At 32.7% G+C, this 20,399-nt stretch overlaps 1 protein-coding gene across 6 annotated transcripts in view; it reads right to left on the bottom strand.

Annotated features, from left to right (window-relative positions):
* Positions 1–20,399, bottom strand: part of arfip2b (ADP-ribosylation factor interacting protein 2b) — a 50,720-nt gene that overhangs the window by 22,790 nt on the left and 7,531 nt on the right. For 2 of the 6 annotated variants that reach the window (XM_061931012.1, XM_061931015.1), the window contains exons 2-4: positions 16,116–16,220; positions 5,186–5,218; positions 739–847 (exon numbers count right to left, since the gene is read on the bottom strand). In XM_061931012.1, coding sequence (XP_061786996.1) covers positions 739–847; positions 5,186–5,218; positions 16,116–16,214 — 241 coding nt within the window. In that variant the 5' untranslated portion in view covers positions 16,215–16,220. Of the gene's footprint in view, positions 1–738; positions 848–5,161; positions 5,219–16,115; positions 16,221–20,399 lie in introns of all 6 variants that reach the window. The other 4 variants (XM_061931011.1, XM_061931013.1, XM_061931014.1 and 1 more) reach the window with 2 other exon arrangements.

Below are 20,399 nucleotides of genomic sequence, written 5' to 3' on the forward strand. Positions count from 1 at the left end.
TTATATAGAGGATCTTTGACTAGCTTTTTTAGCGACAGATTCTTAGAAAACAGTATTCTTGTCATATAGAGGATCTTTGACTAGCTTTTTTTAGTTACAGATTCTTAGAAAACAGTATTATTGTCATATAGAGGATCTTTGACTAGCTTTTTTAGTTACACATTCTTAGAAAACAGCATTATTGTCATATAGAGGATCTTTGACTAGCTTTTTTTTTACAAGAAAAGAAAAAAAGAAAGAAAAAAATATAAAAAATAAAAGTAAATTTTTTTTAAATTATTTTTTTTATTAAATCAACATAAAAAACACAATATATACATTATATATCAATATAGATCAATACAGTCCGTAAGCACACGATTGTATTTCTTTATGACCAAAAAAATAAAATAAAATACCAGCTACATAATGTAATGTAATGCTATGTAACCAGAAAAGGCACAAATAAAAGTGGAGGCGTCACTCCCACGAGGGTGCAGGCACACAGGCGCTCTCCTCATGACCTAAATTGACCTTGTCTTGTCTAATAGATGTCATCGGTGTTTGAACCTGACAAGAAATGTAACTTTTTAGTTTGATTTCAACATTAAAAATGAACCGTTTATGATTCTAATTATAAGGCTTAAGCGTTTAAGCTGCAAACTAGTCGAAACCTTTGTGTGGTAACATTATGCCTTGGAGCATGTTTACACTGAAGGAACTGTCTTACTTTGGAGTTTGGTGAGACGAGGCCGGTACCTTTGATGGAGCCGGTGGGGATGATTCCCTCCGCCGTGCCCCCGTAGCCCCCGGACACGATGCTGGTCTCGTTGAGGTTTGGACCCGACACCATCACCTGCTGCAGGTCCTGCCAAGGCCACAAGGGGTGAGAGTGAGGACAAGTGAGTGTTTTTAGAACGTCTACGCGTCTCCTTTCACGTCTTCAACTCTCCCTCTCTTCAGGCGACGGAGAGGTGGAGGCGTTTCCCACCGCAGTGGAGGTCATGTGACCACTTGATGCTATCGCTACAGGAAGGGGGGCAGAGACGTGGAGTAAGGATAAGAACAGCGTAGAGGAGGGGTGTCCAAAGTGTGGCCCGGGGGGCAATTTGCGACCCGCAGCTCATTTTAAAAGGCTCATTATTAAAATTGCCATTTAAAAAAAAAGTGTAATAAAAGAGCAAAAGGGAGAAATGTAATAAGAAAAAGTTGCAATGTTGACACTAATAAAACATAGTTGCCATGCAGGCTGTTTTTTTTGTCTTTAAAACTGTATTTGCTGGGGAAAAAAAATAATGAATCAAAATCAATATCCGTTCCGTAAATCAGTTCCAATTACTTCACATCAAAAATTCCACTTTAAAATATTTTGTGGGAAAATATTGTATATTTTGTGTAGTTGCCATATAATAAGTTGTTTTTGCCAAAAAAAGGCATAAAACAAAAACATGTAAAAATAATTAAAACATTTAATCGGATAGATTGAAAGTTAAAAACAAAAACATTTATGCACTTTGACTTTTTCAGATCCCCAAGAATTTTTGTGTGATTTTCTAAATCAGTCATTACCCCAAAAATAATAACACATTAAAATCAATGTTATAAATGATTGTCCAACTTTTAAAATCTCTTGGGGGGAAATATTGCATATTTTATGTTTTTGCCAAAAAGGGCATAAATATAATTTAAAAAAAAAATTATTAAAACATTTAGTCGGATAGATTGAAAGTTAAAAACAAAAACATTTATGCACTTTGACTTTTTCAGATCCCCACGAATTTGTGTGTGATTTTTTAAATCTGTCATTACCCCAAAAATAATAACACATTAAAATCAATGCTATAAATTATTGTCCCACTTTTAAAATCTTTTGGGGGGAAATATTGCATATTTTATGTTTTTGCCAAAAAGGGCATAAATATAAAAATTTTTAAAAATAATTAAAACATTTAATCGGATAGATTGAAAGTTATAAACAAAAACATTTATGTACTTTTATGACTTTTTCAGAGCCCCAAGAATTTTTGTGTGTGATTTTTTTAAATCTGTCATTACCCCCAAAAATAATAACAAATTAAAATCAATGTTATAAATTATTGTCCCACTTTTAAAATCTTTTGGGGGGAAATATTGCATATTTTATGTTTTTGCCAAAAAGGGCATAAATATAAAATGTTTTAAAAATAATTAAAACATTTAGTCGGATAGATTGAAAGTTAAAAACAAAAACATTTATGTACTTTTATGACTTTTTCAGATCCCCAAGAATTTTTGTGTGATTTTTTAAATCTGTCATTACCCCCAAAATAATAACAAATTAAAATCAATGTTATAAATTATTGTCCCACTTTTAAAATCTTTTGGGGGGAAATATTGCATATTTTATGTTTTTGCCAAAAAGGGCATAAATATAAAAAAAAAAAGTAAAAATAATTAAAACATTTAATCGGATAGATTGAAAGTTGAAAACAAAAACATTTATGCACTTTGACTTTTTCAGATCCCCAAGAATTTTTGTGTGATTTTTTAAATCTGTCATTACCCCAAAAATAATAACAAATTAAAATCAATGTTATAAATTATTGTCCCACTTTTAAAATCTTTTGGGGGGAAATATTGCATATTTTATGTTTTTGCCAAAAAGGGCATAAATATAAAAAAATGTAAAAATAATTAAAACATTTAGTCGGATAGATTGAAAGTTAAAAACAAAAACATTTATGTACTTTTATGACTTTTTCAGATCCCCAAGAATTTTTGTGTGATTTTTTAAATCTGTCAATACCCCAAAAATAATAACAAATTAAAATCAATGTTATAAATTATTGTCCAACTTTTAAAATCTTTTGGGGGGAAATGTTGCATATTTTATGTTTTTGCCAAAAAGGGCATAAATATAAAAAAATGTAAAAATAATTAAAACATTTAGTCGGATAGATTGAAAGTTAAAAACAAAAACATTTATGTACTTTTATGACTTTTTCAGATCCCCAAGAATTTTTGTGTGATTTTTTAAATCTGTCAATACCCCAAAAATAATAACAAATTAAAATCAATGTTATAAATTATTGTCCAACTTTTAAAATCTTTTGGGGGGAAATATTGCATATTTTATGTTTTTGCCAAAAAGGGCATAAATATAAATTTTTAAAAAAATAATGAAAACATTTAGTCGGATAGATTGAAAGTTAAAAACAAAAACATTTATGTACTTTTATGACTTTTTCAGATCCCCAAGAATTTGTGTGTGATTTTTTTAAATCTGTCATTACCCCAAAAATAATAACAAATTAAAATCAATGTTATAAATTATTGTCTCACTTTTAAAATCTTTTGGGGGGAACTATTGCATATTTTATGTTTTTGCCAAAAAGGGCATAAATATATAAAAAAAGTAAAAATAATTAAAACATTTAGTCGGATAGATTGAAAGTTAAAAACAAAAACATTTATGTACTTTTATGACTTTTTCAGATCCCCAAGAATTTTTGTGTGTGATTTTTTAAATCTGTCATTACCCCAAAAATAATAACAAATTAAAATCAATGTTATAAATTATTGTCCAACTTTTAAAATCTCTTGGGGGGAACTATTGCATATTTTATGTTTTTGCCAAAAAGGGCATAAATATAAAAAAATGTAAAAATAATTAAAACATTTAGTCGGATAGATTGAAAGTTAAAAACAAAAACATTTATGTACTTTTATGACTTTTTCAGATCCCCAATAATTTTTGTGTGTGATTTTTTTAAATCTGTCATTACCCCAAAAATAATAACACATTAAAATCAATGTTATAAATTATTGTCTCACTTTTAAAATCTTTTGGGGGGAAATATTGCATATTTTATGTTTTTGCCAAAAAGAGCATAAATATAAAAAATGTTAATATTTATTTTTACTTTTCATCAACAGATAGACATGAAGTAAAAAAATTTTAAATAAAATTAAATAATTAAACTTTTAAAAAAAAAATATAATATATATATATATTCAATTGTAATAAAAGAGCAAACAGGTAAAATGTAATGAAATATAAATAAATAATACATAAATATAAAAAATGTGATGAGATGGCGACTTGTCCAGGGTGTACCCTGCCTTCCGTCCAGCGCCCCCCGCAACCCCGAAGGGATTAAGCGGTAGAAAATGGATGGATGGATGGATGGATATAAAAAATTAAAACATTTATTTTAACTTTACATCAACAGATAGACCTGAAATAAAAAAATAAATATAATATATATATAACAAAAAAGTATAATAAAAGAGCAAACCGGTGAAATGTAACGAGAAAAAGTTGCAATGTTGACTAATACCACAAAGATGCCACGCAGGCTGTTTTTTGTCTTTAAAACGGTCATTGCTTATAAATAATAATGAATCAAAATCAAGGTTATGAATTGACGTATTCAAGGTTCCAATTTCTTCACATCGAAAATTCCATTTTAAAATAAAATAAGCCTTTTTAAATCCCCAAGAATTTCAGTGGGATTTTTAAAAAATGTGTCATTACCCAAAAAATTATAACGAATTAAAATCTATGTTTTTATGAATTATTGACCCATTTAAGGCTCCAATTACTTCACATCAAATATCCCACTTTTAAAATCTTTTTTGGGGAAAAATATTGCATATTTGATATGTTTGCCATAAAACAGGGTTTTTAATTTTTTTTTAAAACATTTACATTTTTACTTTTCATCAACAGATTTGGAGATTTAAGTGTTGAATACTTTTTTTTTTTAAATAAATTAATATGTGACTTATAATTGTTTTTATGACTGACCCTTACGGGTCCCCAGGACTGAACTTGAGGAGAGCACTAAAGGTTAAAAAAAACCCTAAATAATTGTATTGGTTTTTGAAAAGTTTGGACACCCCAGGGGTAGAGGAAAGTAAGGAAGAACAGGAGCTGTAAAGTGCAGCAGTAGAGTGCACAGAAACACACAAACTTTTGTAAACTGCAATTTTGGGTAGGAGATTATCCACACAATGTCAGAGATCAACCTTACTTCATTAGTGAGATGACACTTAGTGTACATGAGGGATGAATGATGAGTGTGTTAAATGCCTGCTCTCAATATATGCACACAACTTAGTAAATTAGTGGCAACACACGGACACACCCGTGACCCCGACGGTAAACACAAACACACAAAAGGCACAAATGTCTGCTCACCCTGGCGCCTCGGCAGCTTCCTACCTTCTCATCTAAACGCCACTGCAGCTTAGCAGCCTGCACACAGACCACCAACCAAAAACAACAGGCACAAACAGGAAGGGGGGGGGGAAAGAAATGTGACAGAAATCAGGAAATGAGGTCGAAAGATGTCAAAGAAAATCATACACGTTGAAATGTGCGAGACCTGGGGATGGCGAGCGGTGATGATGAAAAAAATCGATTCACATCCGAATCGCGATTCTTTGTCATCCCGATTCGTCAACCTTCAAACAATTTAATTTTTTTTATAAGAATCAATAGCCAGAAGGAGCTTTTCTATCCGGTAGTGGAAAAAGTTTAATTAGAATTATTACACCAAAATTGCAAAAAATCGGTTTGACTCAAGACACGCGTCGAGTCGATTCTAAATGGAATCGGACCGAATCGTTACCCGGGAATTTTCCATGTGGACGTGGCGCTAATTCATGCAAATTCCCGCGAATTAAATCTCCAAAGCGGTGCTCATCTTGTGTGGACGAAGCGGGAACAACAACATACCAACTCTTTGTTCAGTAGCTCCGACCGACCTACAGCGCTAAGCCTTCTGGGTAATGTAGTAAGTACTAGGGATGTCCCGATCCAGGTTTTTGCACTTCCGATCCGATATTGTTTTTGCACTGTTGGAATAATTGTTTGTAAGTTATCACAAAAGAAACGTTGTATTATGAATGCTGTCTTTCGAGGCCTAACAAGAGGAAGAAGGCTCGGGAAACGCCACTGTGATTTCAACACGGACAGATGGCAGGATCTGCTCAACTTCCAGAGGAACTCTCTTTGAAGTGTTAAACGAACTCTCTCTGAAGTATTTCACAAACTCTCTTCCAACTATTTGGTAACCGAGGTCAACGCTATTTACGACCCGCTGCCCTCTTGAAGTTGCTGTGGTCAGGAGACGGGAGGGGTTATCCATTGTCCTCCAACACCTGCCCCAGCTGGATCCAGGAAGAGCCCAAGCCCGAGAAATCACTCTTCTTGGTCTTCAAAGCGACCGAAAACAATGACTGTTTTACATACTTCCCATTCCTGCTGTGACATGTGTTGGTGCGTGAACATTGAACATCTGAATAAATGAGGAGACGAAAACCTTCTTCGTCAGAGCGTGGTGCAGGACTGTACAGAGAGTGCAGTGGCCATGTCTCTCCTCAATATTGAGTCCAAATTGAATTCTGTCTCTGTTTGATTCCTTGCCTTTTGTCTTGTTTAATAGATGTCCTCAGTGTTTGAACGTGACATGCACTTCCGATCCGATACCGATACTGACCGATACTGGCCTATCCGAGCATGTATTAAAGTTTAAAGTTATTTAGCCTACTTAGTTGTCAGAATCATGTTGAAAAGGGTTTTAGTACTCTTGATAACAACTAGCCAGCTGAATTAGGGGAGTTTGAATAATACACAATTGTTGGTAACAAGAAACTGACATGTTTATTCAAGGATAAACACAAAATAGACAAAATTATACATGACAAAACAGAAATGGCATCATTGAAACTAGGGCTGGGCGATATGGCCTTTTTTTAATATTGCGATATTTTAAGGCCATATTGCGATACACGATATATATCTGGATATTTTGCCTTAGCCTTGAATGAACACTTGATGCATATAATCACAGCAGTATGATGATTCTATGTGTTTTGATTGATTGATTGAGACTTTTATTAGTAGGTTGCACGTTGAAGTACATATTCCGTACAATTGACCACTAAATGGTAACACCCCAATAAGTTTTTTAACTTGTTTAAGTCGGGGTCCACTTAAATTGATTCATGATACAGATATATACTATCAGATATATACTATCATCATAATACAGTCATCACACAAGATAATCACATTGAATTATTGACATTATTTATAATCCAGGGTGTGGAGGGGGGCGCCGGATGTAAGTGTCAAAAAGACAGCCAAAAGAGTTTGATATGAGAATAAATCTAAAGTTAAAATATAGGGTAGAAATGCACCCATTTGCAGGTAATGTAGTCTTGATTTTCAAAATGTTCTTTCAAGGCTTGCATGACTACATTAAAACATTCTTCTTCATACTGCATTAATATATGCTACTTTTAAACTTTCATGCAGAGAAGGAAATCACAACTAAAATTAAAGCTGCAAGCAGCATTGGTCGGGCCCGCATATTTGGCAGGTGCTAGTCCTAAATGTCCCAATACTTTTGTCCAGTGACAGTCATAAGTGTCCCAATACTTTTGTCTACTTTTAGTCTGAAGTGTCCCAAGACTTTTGTCTAGTGTACCTACCTTGTCTGCATTGTGTAGGCACGCTGGTGCTTCCTACTTTTAAGCAGCCATCTTAAAAAAACAGCAGCGCAGCAGCATCAGCGCAGCGGGTCTTTGAAGGGTCATAAAATCAAAACCGGAGCAGGTATTAAAACGCTGTTCAGTTATTTTATACACAAGGGTTTATTCTCTCTCCTGTGTTAGTTTGAAGCCGAAACGACAAACGCGCTCAGAGGAGATAGTTTTTGAAGGAAGGTGACCGGTTTTTACAAAACATTTGTTTTGAAGGGGAAATAGCAAACTTCCTGTTGATTTTTGCTGGGGGTTGTCAATTTATGAAATGTAGGTCTAAGTGAGACCTACATAGAGGTTTTTGCTTCATGTCTCTCCGACCTTCCCAGTGGGAGTTACAGGCAGTTTTGTCATTTTTTTCTTCCGAGGAGCAGTTTTGTATCCGTTTTATTCAAAAATTGCGCAAGAGCGCAATTTTTGAGATTTGGGGTTAGGTTTTTTTATTACATCGCAATTTTTGCCAGTCCTGATGTGTGTGTTCAGTTCGGTGAGTTTTGAAGCATGTTAAGGGGGTCAAATTACAGCTCAAAGAGGCAAAAGTGACTGTTTTTAGTACTTTTTTGTCTTGAAGGGGGAATTGCCAACTTCCTGTTGATTTTAGCTCGACAATGTACTATTATGAAATGTAGGTCTAAGTCAGACCTACATAGAGGTTTTTGTTTCATGTCTCTCCGACCTTCCTAGTGGGAGTTACAGGCAGTCTAGTTTTTTTATTCCCTAGGGGGCGCTAGAGCGCAATTTTGAGTTTTGTGGTTCGTTTTTTTTTTAAAAAGGCAATTTTCGCAGGTCCTGATGTGTGGGTCAAATATGGTGAGTTTTGAAGCATGTTAAGTGGGTCAAATTACAGTTTAATGTGGCGGCGGAAGAATAAAGAATAAAGAATAAAACCTTACAAATTCAATAGGTCCTTATGTCCCATTGCATAAGGACTCCCAAAGGGAGTCCTTATGCAATGGGCCATGCGGGCCCTAAAAATCACTAATTTTTTCATACGGTGTTGATCTGGAAATGTTTGCCTCAGCATTTTGATGGTGTGGACGTGTGGCACCGAACGGAGATAAGCGTCTCGACAGACGTCATAATATTTGAACAATGATGACGAAAACTGTTTTCTCTGTCGTGTCCGTGTGTCGAAAATTGTTATACGCTTATTTTTTTATTTGATTTTGTGCGTGGCATATAATTGCTATGCGCAGAGGACGTTTGAGCAGTGCGTAATTGCACAAGCACGCACCTTAGAGAGAACGTGGGTCACACGGCTGCGCTAGCATCACAGCTAACGTTAGACATGCTGCTACCTCTCTGCTGGGAGAGGACGTATACGTATGTGACGTATGACGTGACAGTATGTGACGTATGTCGTGACAGTATGTGACGTGTGTAAGAAGGTGCGCTTGCTGTCCTGTCTGTGAGAGGGAGACACAGAAAAGAGTGAGAAGAGCCTGTCGTGTAATGCCAGCAGCTAAAAGCAACTGCGTGAGAATCCACAGACCTGTGGATGTGTTGAAGGTGTGCTGGAAAATGCGGAACGGAAATTAGGGAGCAGCAGAAAAGTGGAATGTACTATTTAAATAGGTGCATTGGAAAACACGGACCGGATTTTGTTTTTTTTTAACTGGATCTGGATCGGCATTTTCCCATGCCTTGCCGATGCGCATTTTTTTGCAAATATCGGCGGCCGATCTGATCCAAATATCGGATCGGGACATCCCTAGTAAGTACACATTCAGCAACACATGAACCTCCTCACGTCCTATTTTCGGTGTTTCTTTAGTCTACCTTTATTTATCCGGGGCGAGGCAATTAACAACAGATTCAGGCAGATTTGACATGTTCGAGATGTTGAGGTGTGATGATAATTTCCCATCTTCTCTCAACAAAAATGAGCGCTATAGATCGTTCTCGACAGTTGTCAAATTCTCCTGACGTGCGAGGGTAAACGTGTTGGAACTAGTGTTGTCCCAATACCAATATTTTGGTACCGGTACCAAAATTATTTTGATACTTTTTGGTACTTTTCTAAATAAAGGGGACCACAAAAAATTATTTTAACAAAAAATCTTAGGGTACATTAAACATATCTTTATAATTGCAACTTTGTCCTTAAATAAAATAGTGAACATACTACACAACTTGTCTTTTAGTCGTAAGTAAACAAATTAGTCTGCTGACGTATGCAGTAACATACTGTGTCATTTATCATTCTATTATTTTGTCAACATTATGAGGGACAAGCTGTAAAAAGGGATTATTAATCTACTTGTTCATTTACTGTTAATATCTGCTTACTTTCTCTTTTAACATGTTCTAGCTACACTTCTGTTGAAATGTAATAATCACTTATTCTTCTGTTGTTTTGATACTTTACATTAGTTTTGGATGATATCCATACTTGCCAACCTTGAGACCTCCAATTTCGGGAGGTAGGGGTGGGCGTGGTCGGGATGGGACGGGGGCGTGGCTAAAAGGGGAGGAGTATATTTACAGCTAGAATTCACCAAGTCAAGTATTTCATATATATATATATATATATATATATATATATATATATATATATATATATATATATATATCCATCCATCCATCCATTTTCTACCGCTTATTCCCTTTGGGGTCGCGGGGGGCGCTGGAGCCTATCTCAGCTACAATCGGGCGGAAGGCGGGGTACACCCTGGACAAGTCGCCACCTCATCGCAGGGCCAACACAGATAGACAGACAACATTCACACTCACATTCACACACTAGGGCCAATTTAGTGTTGCCAATCAACTTATCCCCAGGTGCATGTCTTTGGAAGTGGGAGGAAGCCGAAGTACCCGGAGGGAACCCACGCAGTCACGGGGAGAACATGCAAACTCCACACAGAAAGATCCCGAGCCCGGGATTGAACCCAAGACTACTCAGGACCTTCGTATTGTGAGGCAGATGCACTAACCCCTCTGCCACCGTGAAGCCCATATATATATATATATATATATATATATATATATATATATAAGAATATATATATATAAGAAATACTTGACGTTCAGTGAATTCTAGCTATATATATATATATATATATATATATTTATTTTATTTTATTATATTTATATATACATTATATATATATATATATATATATATATATATATAAAATAAATACTTGAATTTCAGTGTTCATTTATTTACACATATACACACACATAACACTCATCTACTCATTGTTGAGTTAAGGGTTGAATTGTCCATCCTTGTTCTATTCTCTGTCACTATTTTTCGAACCATGCTGAACACCCTCTCTGATGATGCATTGCTGCGTGGCACGCACAAAAGTGCTTTCATCAAATGCACTAGATGGCAGTATTGTCCTGTTTAAGAGTGTCACAACATTGCTGTTTACGGCAGACGAACTGCTTTACGGCATACAAAAAAGTGACTGCTGCTGTTGTGTGTTGTTGCCGCGCTGGGAGGACGTTAATGAAACCGCCTAACAATAAACCCACATAAGAAACCAAGAACTCGCCCTCCATCATTCTATAGTTATAACGTGATTGGGCAGGTACGCTTTTTTATATTGTGGAGGACCTGAGTCCGCCTGAATTTCGGGAGATTTTCGGGAGAAAATTTGTCCCGGGAGGTTTTCGGGAGAGGCGCTGAATTTCGGGAGTCTCCCGGAAAATCCGGGAGGGTTGGCAAGTATGGATACCACACATTTGGTATCCGATACCAAGTAGGTACAGGATCATACATTGGTCATATTCAAAGTCCTCATGTGTCCAGGGACGTATTTCTTGAGTTTATAAACATAATATACATTTTTTTTTTAAACGAAAGAAGATGTTGTGATGCCAAAAAATATCAACGTAATCATAGTAGCGTCGACTTGATACGCTCCCGTACTTGGTATCATTACAGTGGATGTTAGGTGTAGATCCAGTACTTTTCAGAGGCGGTATAGTACCAAATATGATTCAATAGTATCGTGGTACTATACTAATACCGGTATACCGTACAACCCTAGTTGGAATATAAAAGAATGTTTAAGACGAACAAAACATACACGGAGAATGTCTGCAACTTGTGGACCACGGAGCATTATTATTACTATTATTATTATTATTTTCAATTCATGAACATCGTACAGTGATGTGACAATGACATCTGATTAGGTGTTTTTTACTGCCATCTCGTCTTAACTTTCAAGCCTGTGCGGTATAAAACGAGTACAACATCAATACAGTATGCGTTTTTCAAGTTTTTGAGGTAAAGGTTACAAGAACTCGTAAAACATAGGTAACAAATTCATAAAGTAATAAGTCCATTCGATTATTGCAGTAATTATTTGATTCAGAATCGATTCTCAATTCAACAGGATTCTAATAATTTATATTTTGGTACATAAATTATAATAAAAACAGGTTACAAAAGCTCCTCTCAGCTGCTGACTGTGGCCCAAAAATGTATTCTTGAAAATGTATTTTTGAAATGTAATTTACAAGAAAACTCACAGAATGTTATTCCTTTTAACATAACAAAATAGAGCAACTTCAACCCAATACCAACTTTACAATACTTAAAATAGAAATGATATGATCCAGTTTAAGAGGTTGTTCAAAATAATAGTGCTTACAGAGTACAAAGAAAAAGAATTATGAGAAATACTTTCAACCTTATTGAAAATAAGATATTCTTCATCTCAGTATGTTAATAATGACTGAATTAATTAATTCATTACATATTACAAAACTGTTGTATACTAATTCATAGATGTTATTTTATTATACAAAAAGGTCAGTAAATGATTCTATATATTTGTAAACGCTTTGAAGTGGGAAAGGGGTAGGATTAAATAAGCTTTGCTTCTTCCTACTCCTTTTCGGGCATGATGTAAAATGAAATGATATGAAATTGTGTGATGTATTATGATGTAAGTGTGTTCATGTTCCAAATAAACTAAAGAAAGAAAAAAAAGAAAAAGAAAGAAATGTGCAAAGCAATTTAGAAGACATACAAATAGTAGAAATTTGGAGAATTAATTTATTAAAAATGTATTTTAATTTTAAAAAAAAACATGAAAAAATTAATAAAATCAGCAGTAAGTTAAAATTTGGAGAATTAAATTATTAAAAATGTATTTTTTAAAAAAAAACATGAAAAAATTGATGAAATCAGTAGTATTTTTAATAAGAATAATAATAATATTAATAAAAGTTGTTTAAAAAAAAGAAGCAGCAATTATTTAAAAAGAAAATTGCAAAAAATTTATTCTTGATAATTATAAATCAATTTAGAATCGGAATAAATAAAAATCAGGATTTGGATGTGAATCATTTTTTTGGAGCACTCCTACCGTACTGTACTGTAATGTGGAGTGGCGGACAGACACATTAGTGTTTATACACCCCATACACAAACATGATGCAAAGGCAAAAACACACAGTACACGTTGCACATATTACGCCTTTAAAGACGAATATCCCTCAGTTTTTCCGTCCTTGCTAATAACTTCATCGTTTTTCTGCAAACTTGCATCATATTTCTTTGTTTTTTTTTTGGTGCGTGTTTATATTTTTGGTGGGCCACTGTCTTATTCAAATGTACTGCTTGGTGGAAATGAAGCAGACGTCCTTGCAGCCTCCATGTTGGAAAGCAGACCGCGAGAGCACAAAAGCACGGCCACTTTCCTCCTAATTGCGGAGTTGCTATGGCAACTGGCATGCTCGGTAAACACAACGGCTCACACACACACACACACACACACACACACACACACACACACACACACACACACACACACACACACACACACACACACACACACACACAGAGTTTGGTTAGCAATCAACTGCCGGTTTATTTTTCTCCTCCAGGATGTTGGGTGCGTTTGTTCAAGGAGTGACCCGGCCCACCTGACCTGCACCTTCTCAGATTACCTGCACCGCCTCACTGGACTTTTTCCACACAAACACCACCTTTTTTTCCAGGCTGGCGTGTAGTGGGTTCCAGCACAGCTTTTGTGTCACAAGGTCCCCACAAGGTGTGTTTTTCTGCTTCTCACCTGGCAAATCTTCAAAAATATTTTGCACTACAATGTCCGACAATAGTAAATGCAACAGATCATTTCTCTTATTTTGGCCGTCTAGAGTGATGCCCAACCACTCTCAATTAGTATTTTGGCTCGGTACGTTTTTTTGGGGGTAAGCACTCCATTTATGTCGAAATAGCTTGGCTTCAAGTTCCACATTTTGCAGCTTTGAGTCACTTTCAGCTCACTCTCCCGGCTTCTCTCGCTCTTCCTCCGTGCTCGCTTATATATAAGCAGTGGTTCATCCTCCGTATATTCAGCTTCAAAAAGATACGGTTGTGAATAATCGTCTTGGTTGTCGATTACCAAGTCCGCCGTGATTAGACCGCACTGACGTTTGTTTCCGGAAGTGGGAACACACAGTTGTTGCCAGAAGTCAGAGGTGCGTTGCTATAGAAACGGAAATAAACTCGCTGAGGAATTACTTCCAGCAATGAGTAAAATGACCAAAATACGGTAAATATTGTGCATAATACATATTGTTATGAAGGTGTGTGTTACTACATTATATATATATATATATATATATATATATATACTTGCAGTGTGTATATTGTACATATTACATATTGTTATGAAGATGTCTGTTACTACATTATATATATACTTGCAGTGTGTATATTGTATATATTACATATTGTTAAGAAGATGTCTGTTACTACATTATATATAACTTGCAGTGTGTATATTGTACATATTACATATTGTTATGAAGATGTCTGTTACTACATTATATATATACTTGCAGTGTGTATATTGTATATATTACATATTGTTAAGAAGATGTCTGTTACTACATTATATATATATATATACTTGCAGTGTGTATATTGTACATATTACATATTATGAAGCTGTCTGTTACTACATTATATGTATACTTGCAGTGTGTATATTGTACATATATCATATTGTTATGAAGGTGTCTGTTACTACATTATATATACACTTGCAGTGTGTATATTGTACATATTACATATTGTTATGAAGATGTCTGTTACTACATTATATATATACTTGCAGTGTGTATATTGTATATATTACATATTGTTAAGAAGATGTCTGTTACTACATTCTATATATACTTGCAGTGTGTATATTGTACATATTACATATTGTTATGAAGATGTCTGTTACTACATTCTATATATACTTGCAGTGTGTATATTGTACATATTACATATTGTTATGAAGGTGTCTGTTACTACATTATATATATATACTTGCAGTGTGTATATTGTACATATTACATATTATGAAGCTTTCTGTTACTACATTATATATATACTTGCAGTGTATATTTTGTGCAAATTATATATTGTTATGAAGGTGTCTGTTACTACATTCTATATATACTCGCAGTGTGTATATTGTACATATTACATATAGTTATGAAGGTTTCTGTTACTACATTATATATAAATACTTGCAGTGTGTATATTGAACATATTACATATTGTTATGAAGGTGTCTGTTACTACATTATATATACTTGCAGTGTGTATATTGTACATATTACATATTGTTATGAAGGTGTCTGTTACTACATTATATATAAATACTTGCAGTGTGTATATTGTACATATTACATATTGTTATGAAGTTGTCTGTTACTACATTATATATATATATATATATATATATATATATATATATATATACTTGCAGTGTGTATATTGTACATATTACATAATGTTATGAAGATGTCTGTTACTACATTCTATATACCGGTATACTTGCAGTGTGTATATTGTACATACTACATATTGTTATGAAGGTGTCTGTTACTACATTATATATATATATATACTTGCAGTGTGTATATTGTACATATTACATGTTGTTATGAAGGTGTCTGTTACTACATTATATATATGCTTGCAGTGTGTATATTGTACATATTACATATTGTTATGAAGGTGTCTGTTACTACATTATATATATACTTGCAGTTTGTATATTGTACTAATTACATATTGTTATGAAGGTGTCTGTTACTACATTATATATATACTTGCAGTTTGTATACTGTACTAATTACATATTGTTATGAAGGTGTCTGTTACTACATTATATATATATTTTTAAAATCCCACCAAAAAGTGTGTTCTTGTCTCTCATAATGACTGTGAATGATAAGCAAAATACAAATAGCTCCCCTTTAAGAAGCATTAAACAGGCTGTTTGGAATTTGCTCAGTTACGTTTTTCACTTCACGGTTGAAGTTATTGTTTATTTATCTATCCGTATGTGTCGATATATATACGCTATTGCCACATTCCACGTATCCACCTGTTGCAAGCTAGTTTAGGGTTTGCCTCCGTGTCGCCGGAGGAGCGTGCGTCCACCACACACACTTTTAGCTCCAGCGCCATTGTGCAAGCACCCACGCACACGCATTGAAGTGCGACAAAAGCCGCTCTAGAACGTGGGCCGGACTCTTTGTCACGCGGACGTGACAGACGAGTCCAGGCCGTGGTTGCAGCAGCGCCCCCCACTCTGACTAAGGGGCGCCCGCGTAGCCACGTCGCCCACCTGTTCCAGGCCGTCGTCCTCGGGCAGCGTCCCCGTGTTGCCGTTGCGGTTGATGGGGATCTCCATGGTGGCGGCCTTGCTCATGATGCCATCCGCCATCACGCCCTTGGGGAGAAGAACATTCAGCACAGTTGTTGTTAACACGCCATGTTTACACTTTAAAACGCTACTTTTTGCCTGTTTAACTACATATGAATTGTATTTGAGCTCATATTTGTGTACTTTAACAGCCCAATTAGGTAATAGCAGGGTCATATAGCGGGCTGGAGGGTTTGTCCAAAAGCCTCGCTTAAACTACTACTTTATATGGAAGCCCGTTTTCGCCACGAAATAAATTAAAAAACACCCCAATGGTAAGTCAGAATTTTGTGATAAAAAGTCATAATTATGAGATAAGAAAGTCAAAATAATGAAGTTATGACATTTAATCTCCTAATTTTGAATTATTTCCCATAATTTTGACTTTTTATCTCATAATTTCGATTTTTCGTCTCATAGTTAGGACATTTCATCTCCTAAATTTGATTTATTTCCCATAATTTCGACTTTTTTTTTATCTTGTAATTTCGATTTTTAATCTCATAGTTATGAAATTTCATCTCCTAATTTTTAATCTATTTCCCATAATTTCGATTTTTTTAACTCATAATTTAGATATTTAACCTCACAGTTATGACATTTTATCTCCTAATTTTGATTTATTTCCCATATGTTCAACTCTTTATTTCAATAATCATGACTTCATCTAATATGTGACTTATCTCATATTGTCGACTTTTTATCTCATAATTTCGATTTTTAATCTCATAGTTATGACATTTTATCTCCTAATTTATTTATTTCCCATAATTTCGATTTTTTGTATCTCATAATTTCGATTTTTAATCTCATAGTTATGACATTTAATCTCCTAATTTTGATTTATTTCCCATAATTTCGAATTTTTTTATCTCATAATTTCGATTTTTCATCTCATAGTTATGACATTTCATCTCCTAATTTTGATTTACTTCCCATAATTTCGATTTTTTTTAATCTCATAATTTCGATTTTTAATCTCATAGTTATGACATTTCATCTCCTAATTTATTTCCCATAATTTCGATTTTTTTTAAATGTCATAATTTCGATTTTTAATCTCATCGTTATGACACTTTATCTGCTAATTTTGATATATTTCCCCTAATTTCAATTTTTTTTTTTAAATCTCATAATTCCGATTTTTAATCTCACAGTTATGACATTTAATCTCCTAATTTTGATTTCCCATAATTTCGATTTTTTTTGTATCTCATAATTTCGATTTTTAATCTCATAGTTATGACATTTAATCTCCTAATTTTGATTTATTTCCCATAATTTCGAAAAATTTTTATCTCATAATTTCGATTTTTAATATCATAGTTATGAAATTTCATCTCCTAATTTATTTCCCATAATTTCGATTTTTCATCTCATAATTTAGATTTTTAATCTCATCGTTATGACACTTTATCTGCTAATTTTGATTTATTTCCCCTAATTCCGATTTTTTTTAAAATCTCATAATTCCGATTTTTTTTTTTAAATCTCATAATTCCGATCTTTAATCTCACAGTTATGACATTTTATCTCTTAATTTTGATTTATTTCCCATATGTTCAACTCTTTATTTCAATAATCATGACTTCATCTAATATGTGATTTATCTCATATTGTCGACTTTTTATCTCATAATTTCTATTTTTAATCTCATAGTTATGACATTTTATCTCCTAATTTATTTATTTCCCATAATTTCGATTTTTTTGTATCTCATAATTTCGATTTTTAATCTCATAGTTATGACATTTAATCTCCTAATTTTGATTTATTTCCCATAATTTCGAATTTTTTTAATCTCATAATTTCGATTTTTAATATCATAGTTATGAAATTTCATCTCCTAATTTATTTCCCATAATTTCGATTTTTCATCTCATAATTTAGATTTTTAATCTCATCGTTATGACACTTTATCTGCTAATTTTGATTTATTTCCCCTAATTCCGATTTTTTTTTAAATCTCATAATTCCGATTTTTTTTTTAAATCTCATAATTCCGATTTTTAATCTCACAGTTATGACATTTTATCTCCTAATTTTGATTTATTTCCCATATGTTCAACTCTTTATTTCAATAATCATGACTTCATCTAATATGTGATTTATCTCATATTGTCGACTTTTTATCTCATAATTTCGATTTTTAATCTCATAGTTATGACATTTTATCTCCTAATTTATTTATTTCCCATAATTTCGATTTTTTGTATCTCATAATTTCGATTTTTAATCTCAAAGTTATGACATTTAATCTCCTAATTTTGATTTATTTCCCATAATTTCGAATTTTTTTTATCTCATAATTTCTTTTTTTAATCTCATAGTTATGAAATTTCATCTCCTAATTTATTTCCCATAATTTCGATTTTTCATCTCATAATTTAGATTTTTAATCTCATCGTTATGACACTTTATCTGCTAATTTTGATTTATTTCCCCTAATTTCGATTTTTTTTTTTAAATCTCATAATTCCGATTTTTTTTTTTTAAATCTCATAATTCTGATTTTTAATCTCACAGTTATGACATTTTATCTCCTAATTTTGATTTATTTCCCATATGTTCAACTCTTTATTTCAATAATCATGACTTCATCTAATATGTGACTTATCTCATATTGTCGACTTTTTATCTCATAATTTCGATTTTTAATCTCATAGTTATGACATTTTATCTCCTAGTTTATTTATTTCCCATAATTTCGATTTTTTTTTATCTCATAATTTCGATTTTTAATCTCATAGTTATGACATTTAATCTCCTAATTTTGATTTATTTCCCATAATTTCTAATTTTTTTTATCTCATAATTTCGATTTTTCATCTCATAGTTATGACATTTCATCCCCTAATTTTGATTTATTTCCCATAATTTCGATTTTTTTTTTAATCTCATAATTTCGATTTTTAATCTCATAGTTATGACATTTCATCTCCTAATTTATTTCCCATAATTTCGATTTTTTTTAATCTCATAATTTCGATTTTTAATCTCATAGTTATGACATTTCATCTCCTAAATTATTTCCCATAATTTCGATTTTTTTTTTAATCTCATAATTTCGATTTTTAATCTCATAGTTATGACATTTCATCTCCTAATTTATTTCCCATAATTTCGATTTTTTTTTTTAATCTCATAATTTCGATTTTTAATCTCATAGTTATGACATTTCATCTCCTAATTTATTTCCCATAATTTCGATTTTTCATCTCATAATTTAGATTTTTAATCTCATCGTTATGACACTTTATCTGCTAATTTTGATTTATTTCCCCTAATTTCGATTTTTTTTAAAATCTCATAATTCCGATTTTTTTTTAAAATCTCATAATTCCGATTTTTAATCTCACAGTTATGACATTTTATCTCCTAATTTTGATTTATTTCCCATATGTTCAACTCTTTATTTCAATAATCATGACTTCATCTAATATGTGATTTATCTCATATTGTCGACTTTTTATCTCATAATTTCGATTTTTAATCTCATAGTTATGACATTTTATCTCCTAATTTATTTATTTCCCATAATTTCGATTTTTTTGTATCTCATAATTTCGATTTTTAATCTCATAGTTATGACATTTAATCTCCTAATTTTGATTTATTTCCCATAATTTCGATTTTTTTTTATCTCATAATTTCGATTTTTAATCTCATAGTAATGAAATTTCATCTCCTAATTTATTTCCCATAATTTCGATTTTTCATCTCATAATTTAGATTTTTAATCTCATCGTTATGACACTTTATCTGCTAATTTTGATTTATTTCCCCTAATTTCGATTTTTTTTTTTAAATCTCATAATTCCGATTTTTCATCTCATAGTTATGACATTTCATCTCCGAATTTATTTCCCATAATTTAGATTTTTAATCTCATCGTTATGACACTTTATCTGCTAATTTTGATTTATTTCTCCTAATTTCGATTCTTTTTTAAAAATCTCATAATTCCGATTTTTAATCTCACAGTTATGACATTTTATCTCCTAATTTTGATTTATTTCCCATATGTTCAACTCTTTATTTCAATAATCACGACTTCATCTAATATGTGACTTATCTCATATTGTCGACTTTTTATCTCATAATTTCGATTTTTAATCTCATAGTTATGACATTTTATCTCCTAATTTATTTATGTCCCATAATTTCGATTTTTTGTATCTCATGATTTCGATTTTTAATATCAGT

This window comes from Nerophis lumbriciformis, linkage group LG37, assembly GCF_033978685.3.
Source record: "Nerophis lumbriciformis linkage group LG37, RoL_Nlum_v2.1, whole genome shotgun sequence".
NCBI classification, from domain to species: domain Eukaryota; kingdom Metazoa; phylum Chordata; class Actinopteri; order Syngnathiformes; family Syngnathidae; genus Nerophis; species Nerophis lumbriciformis.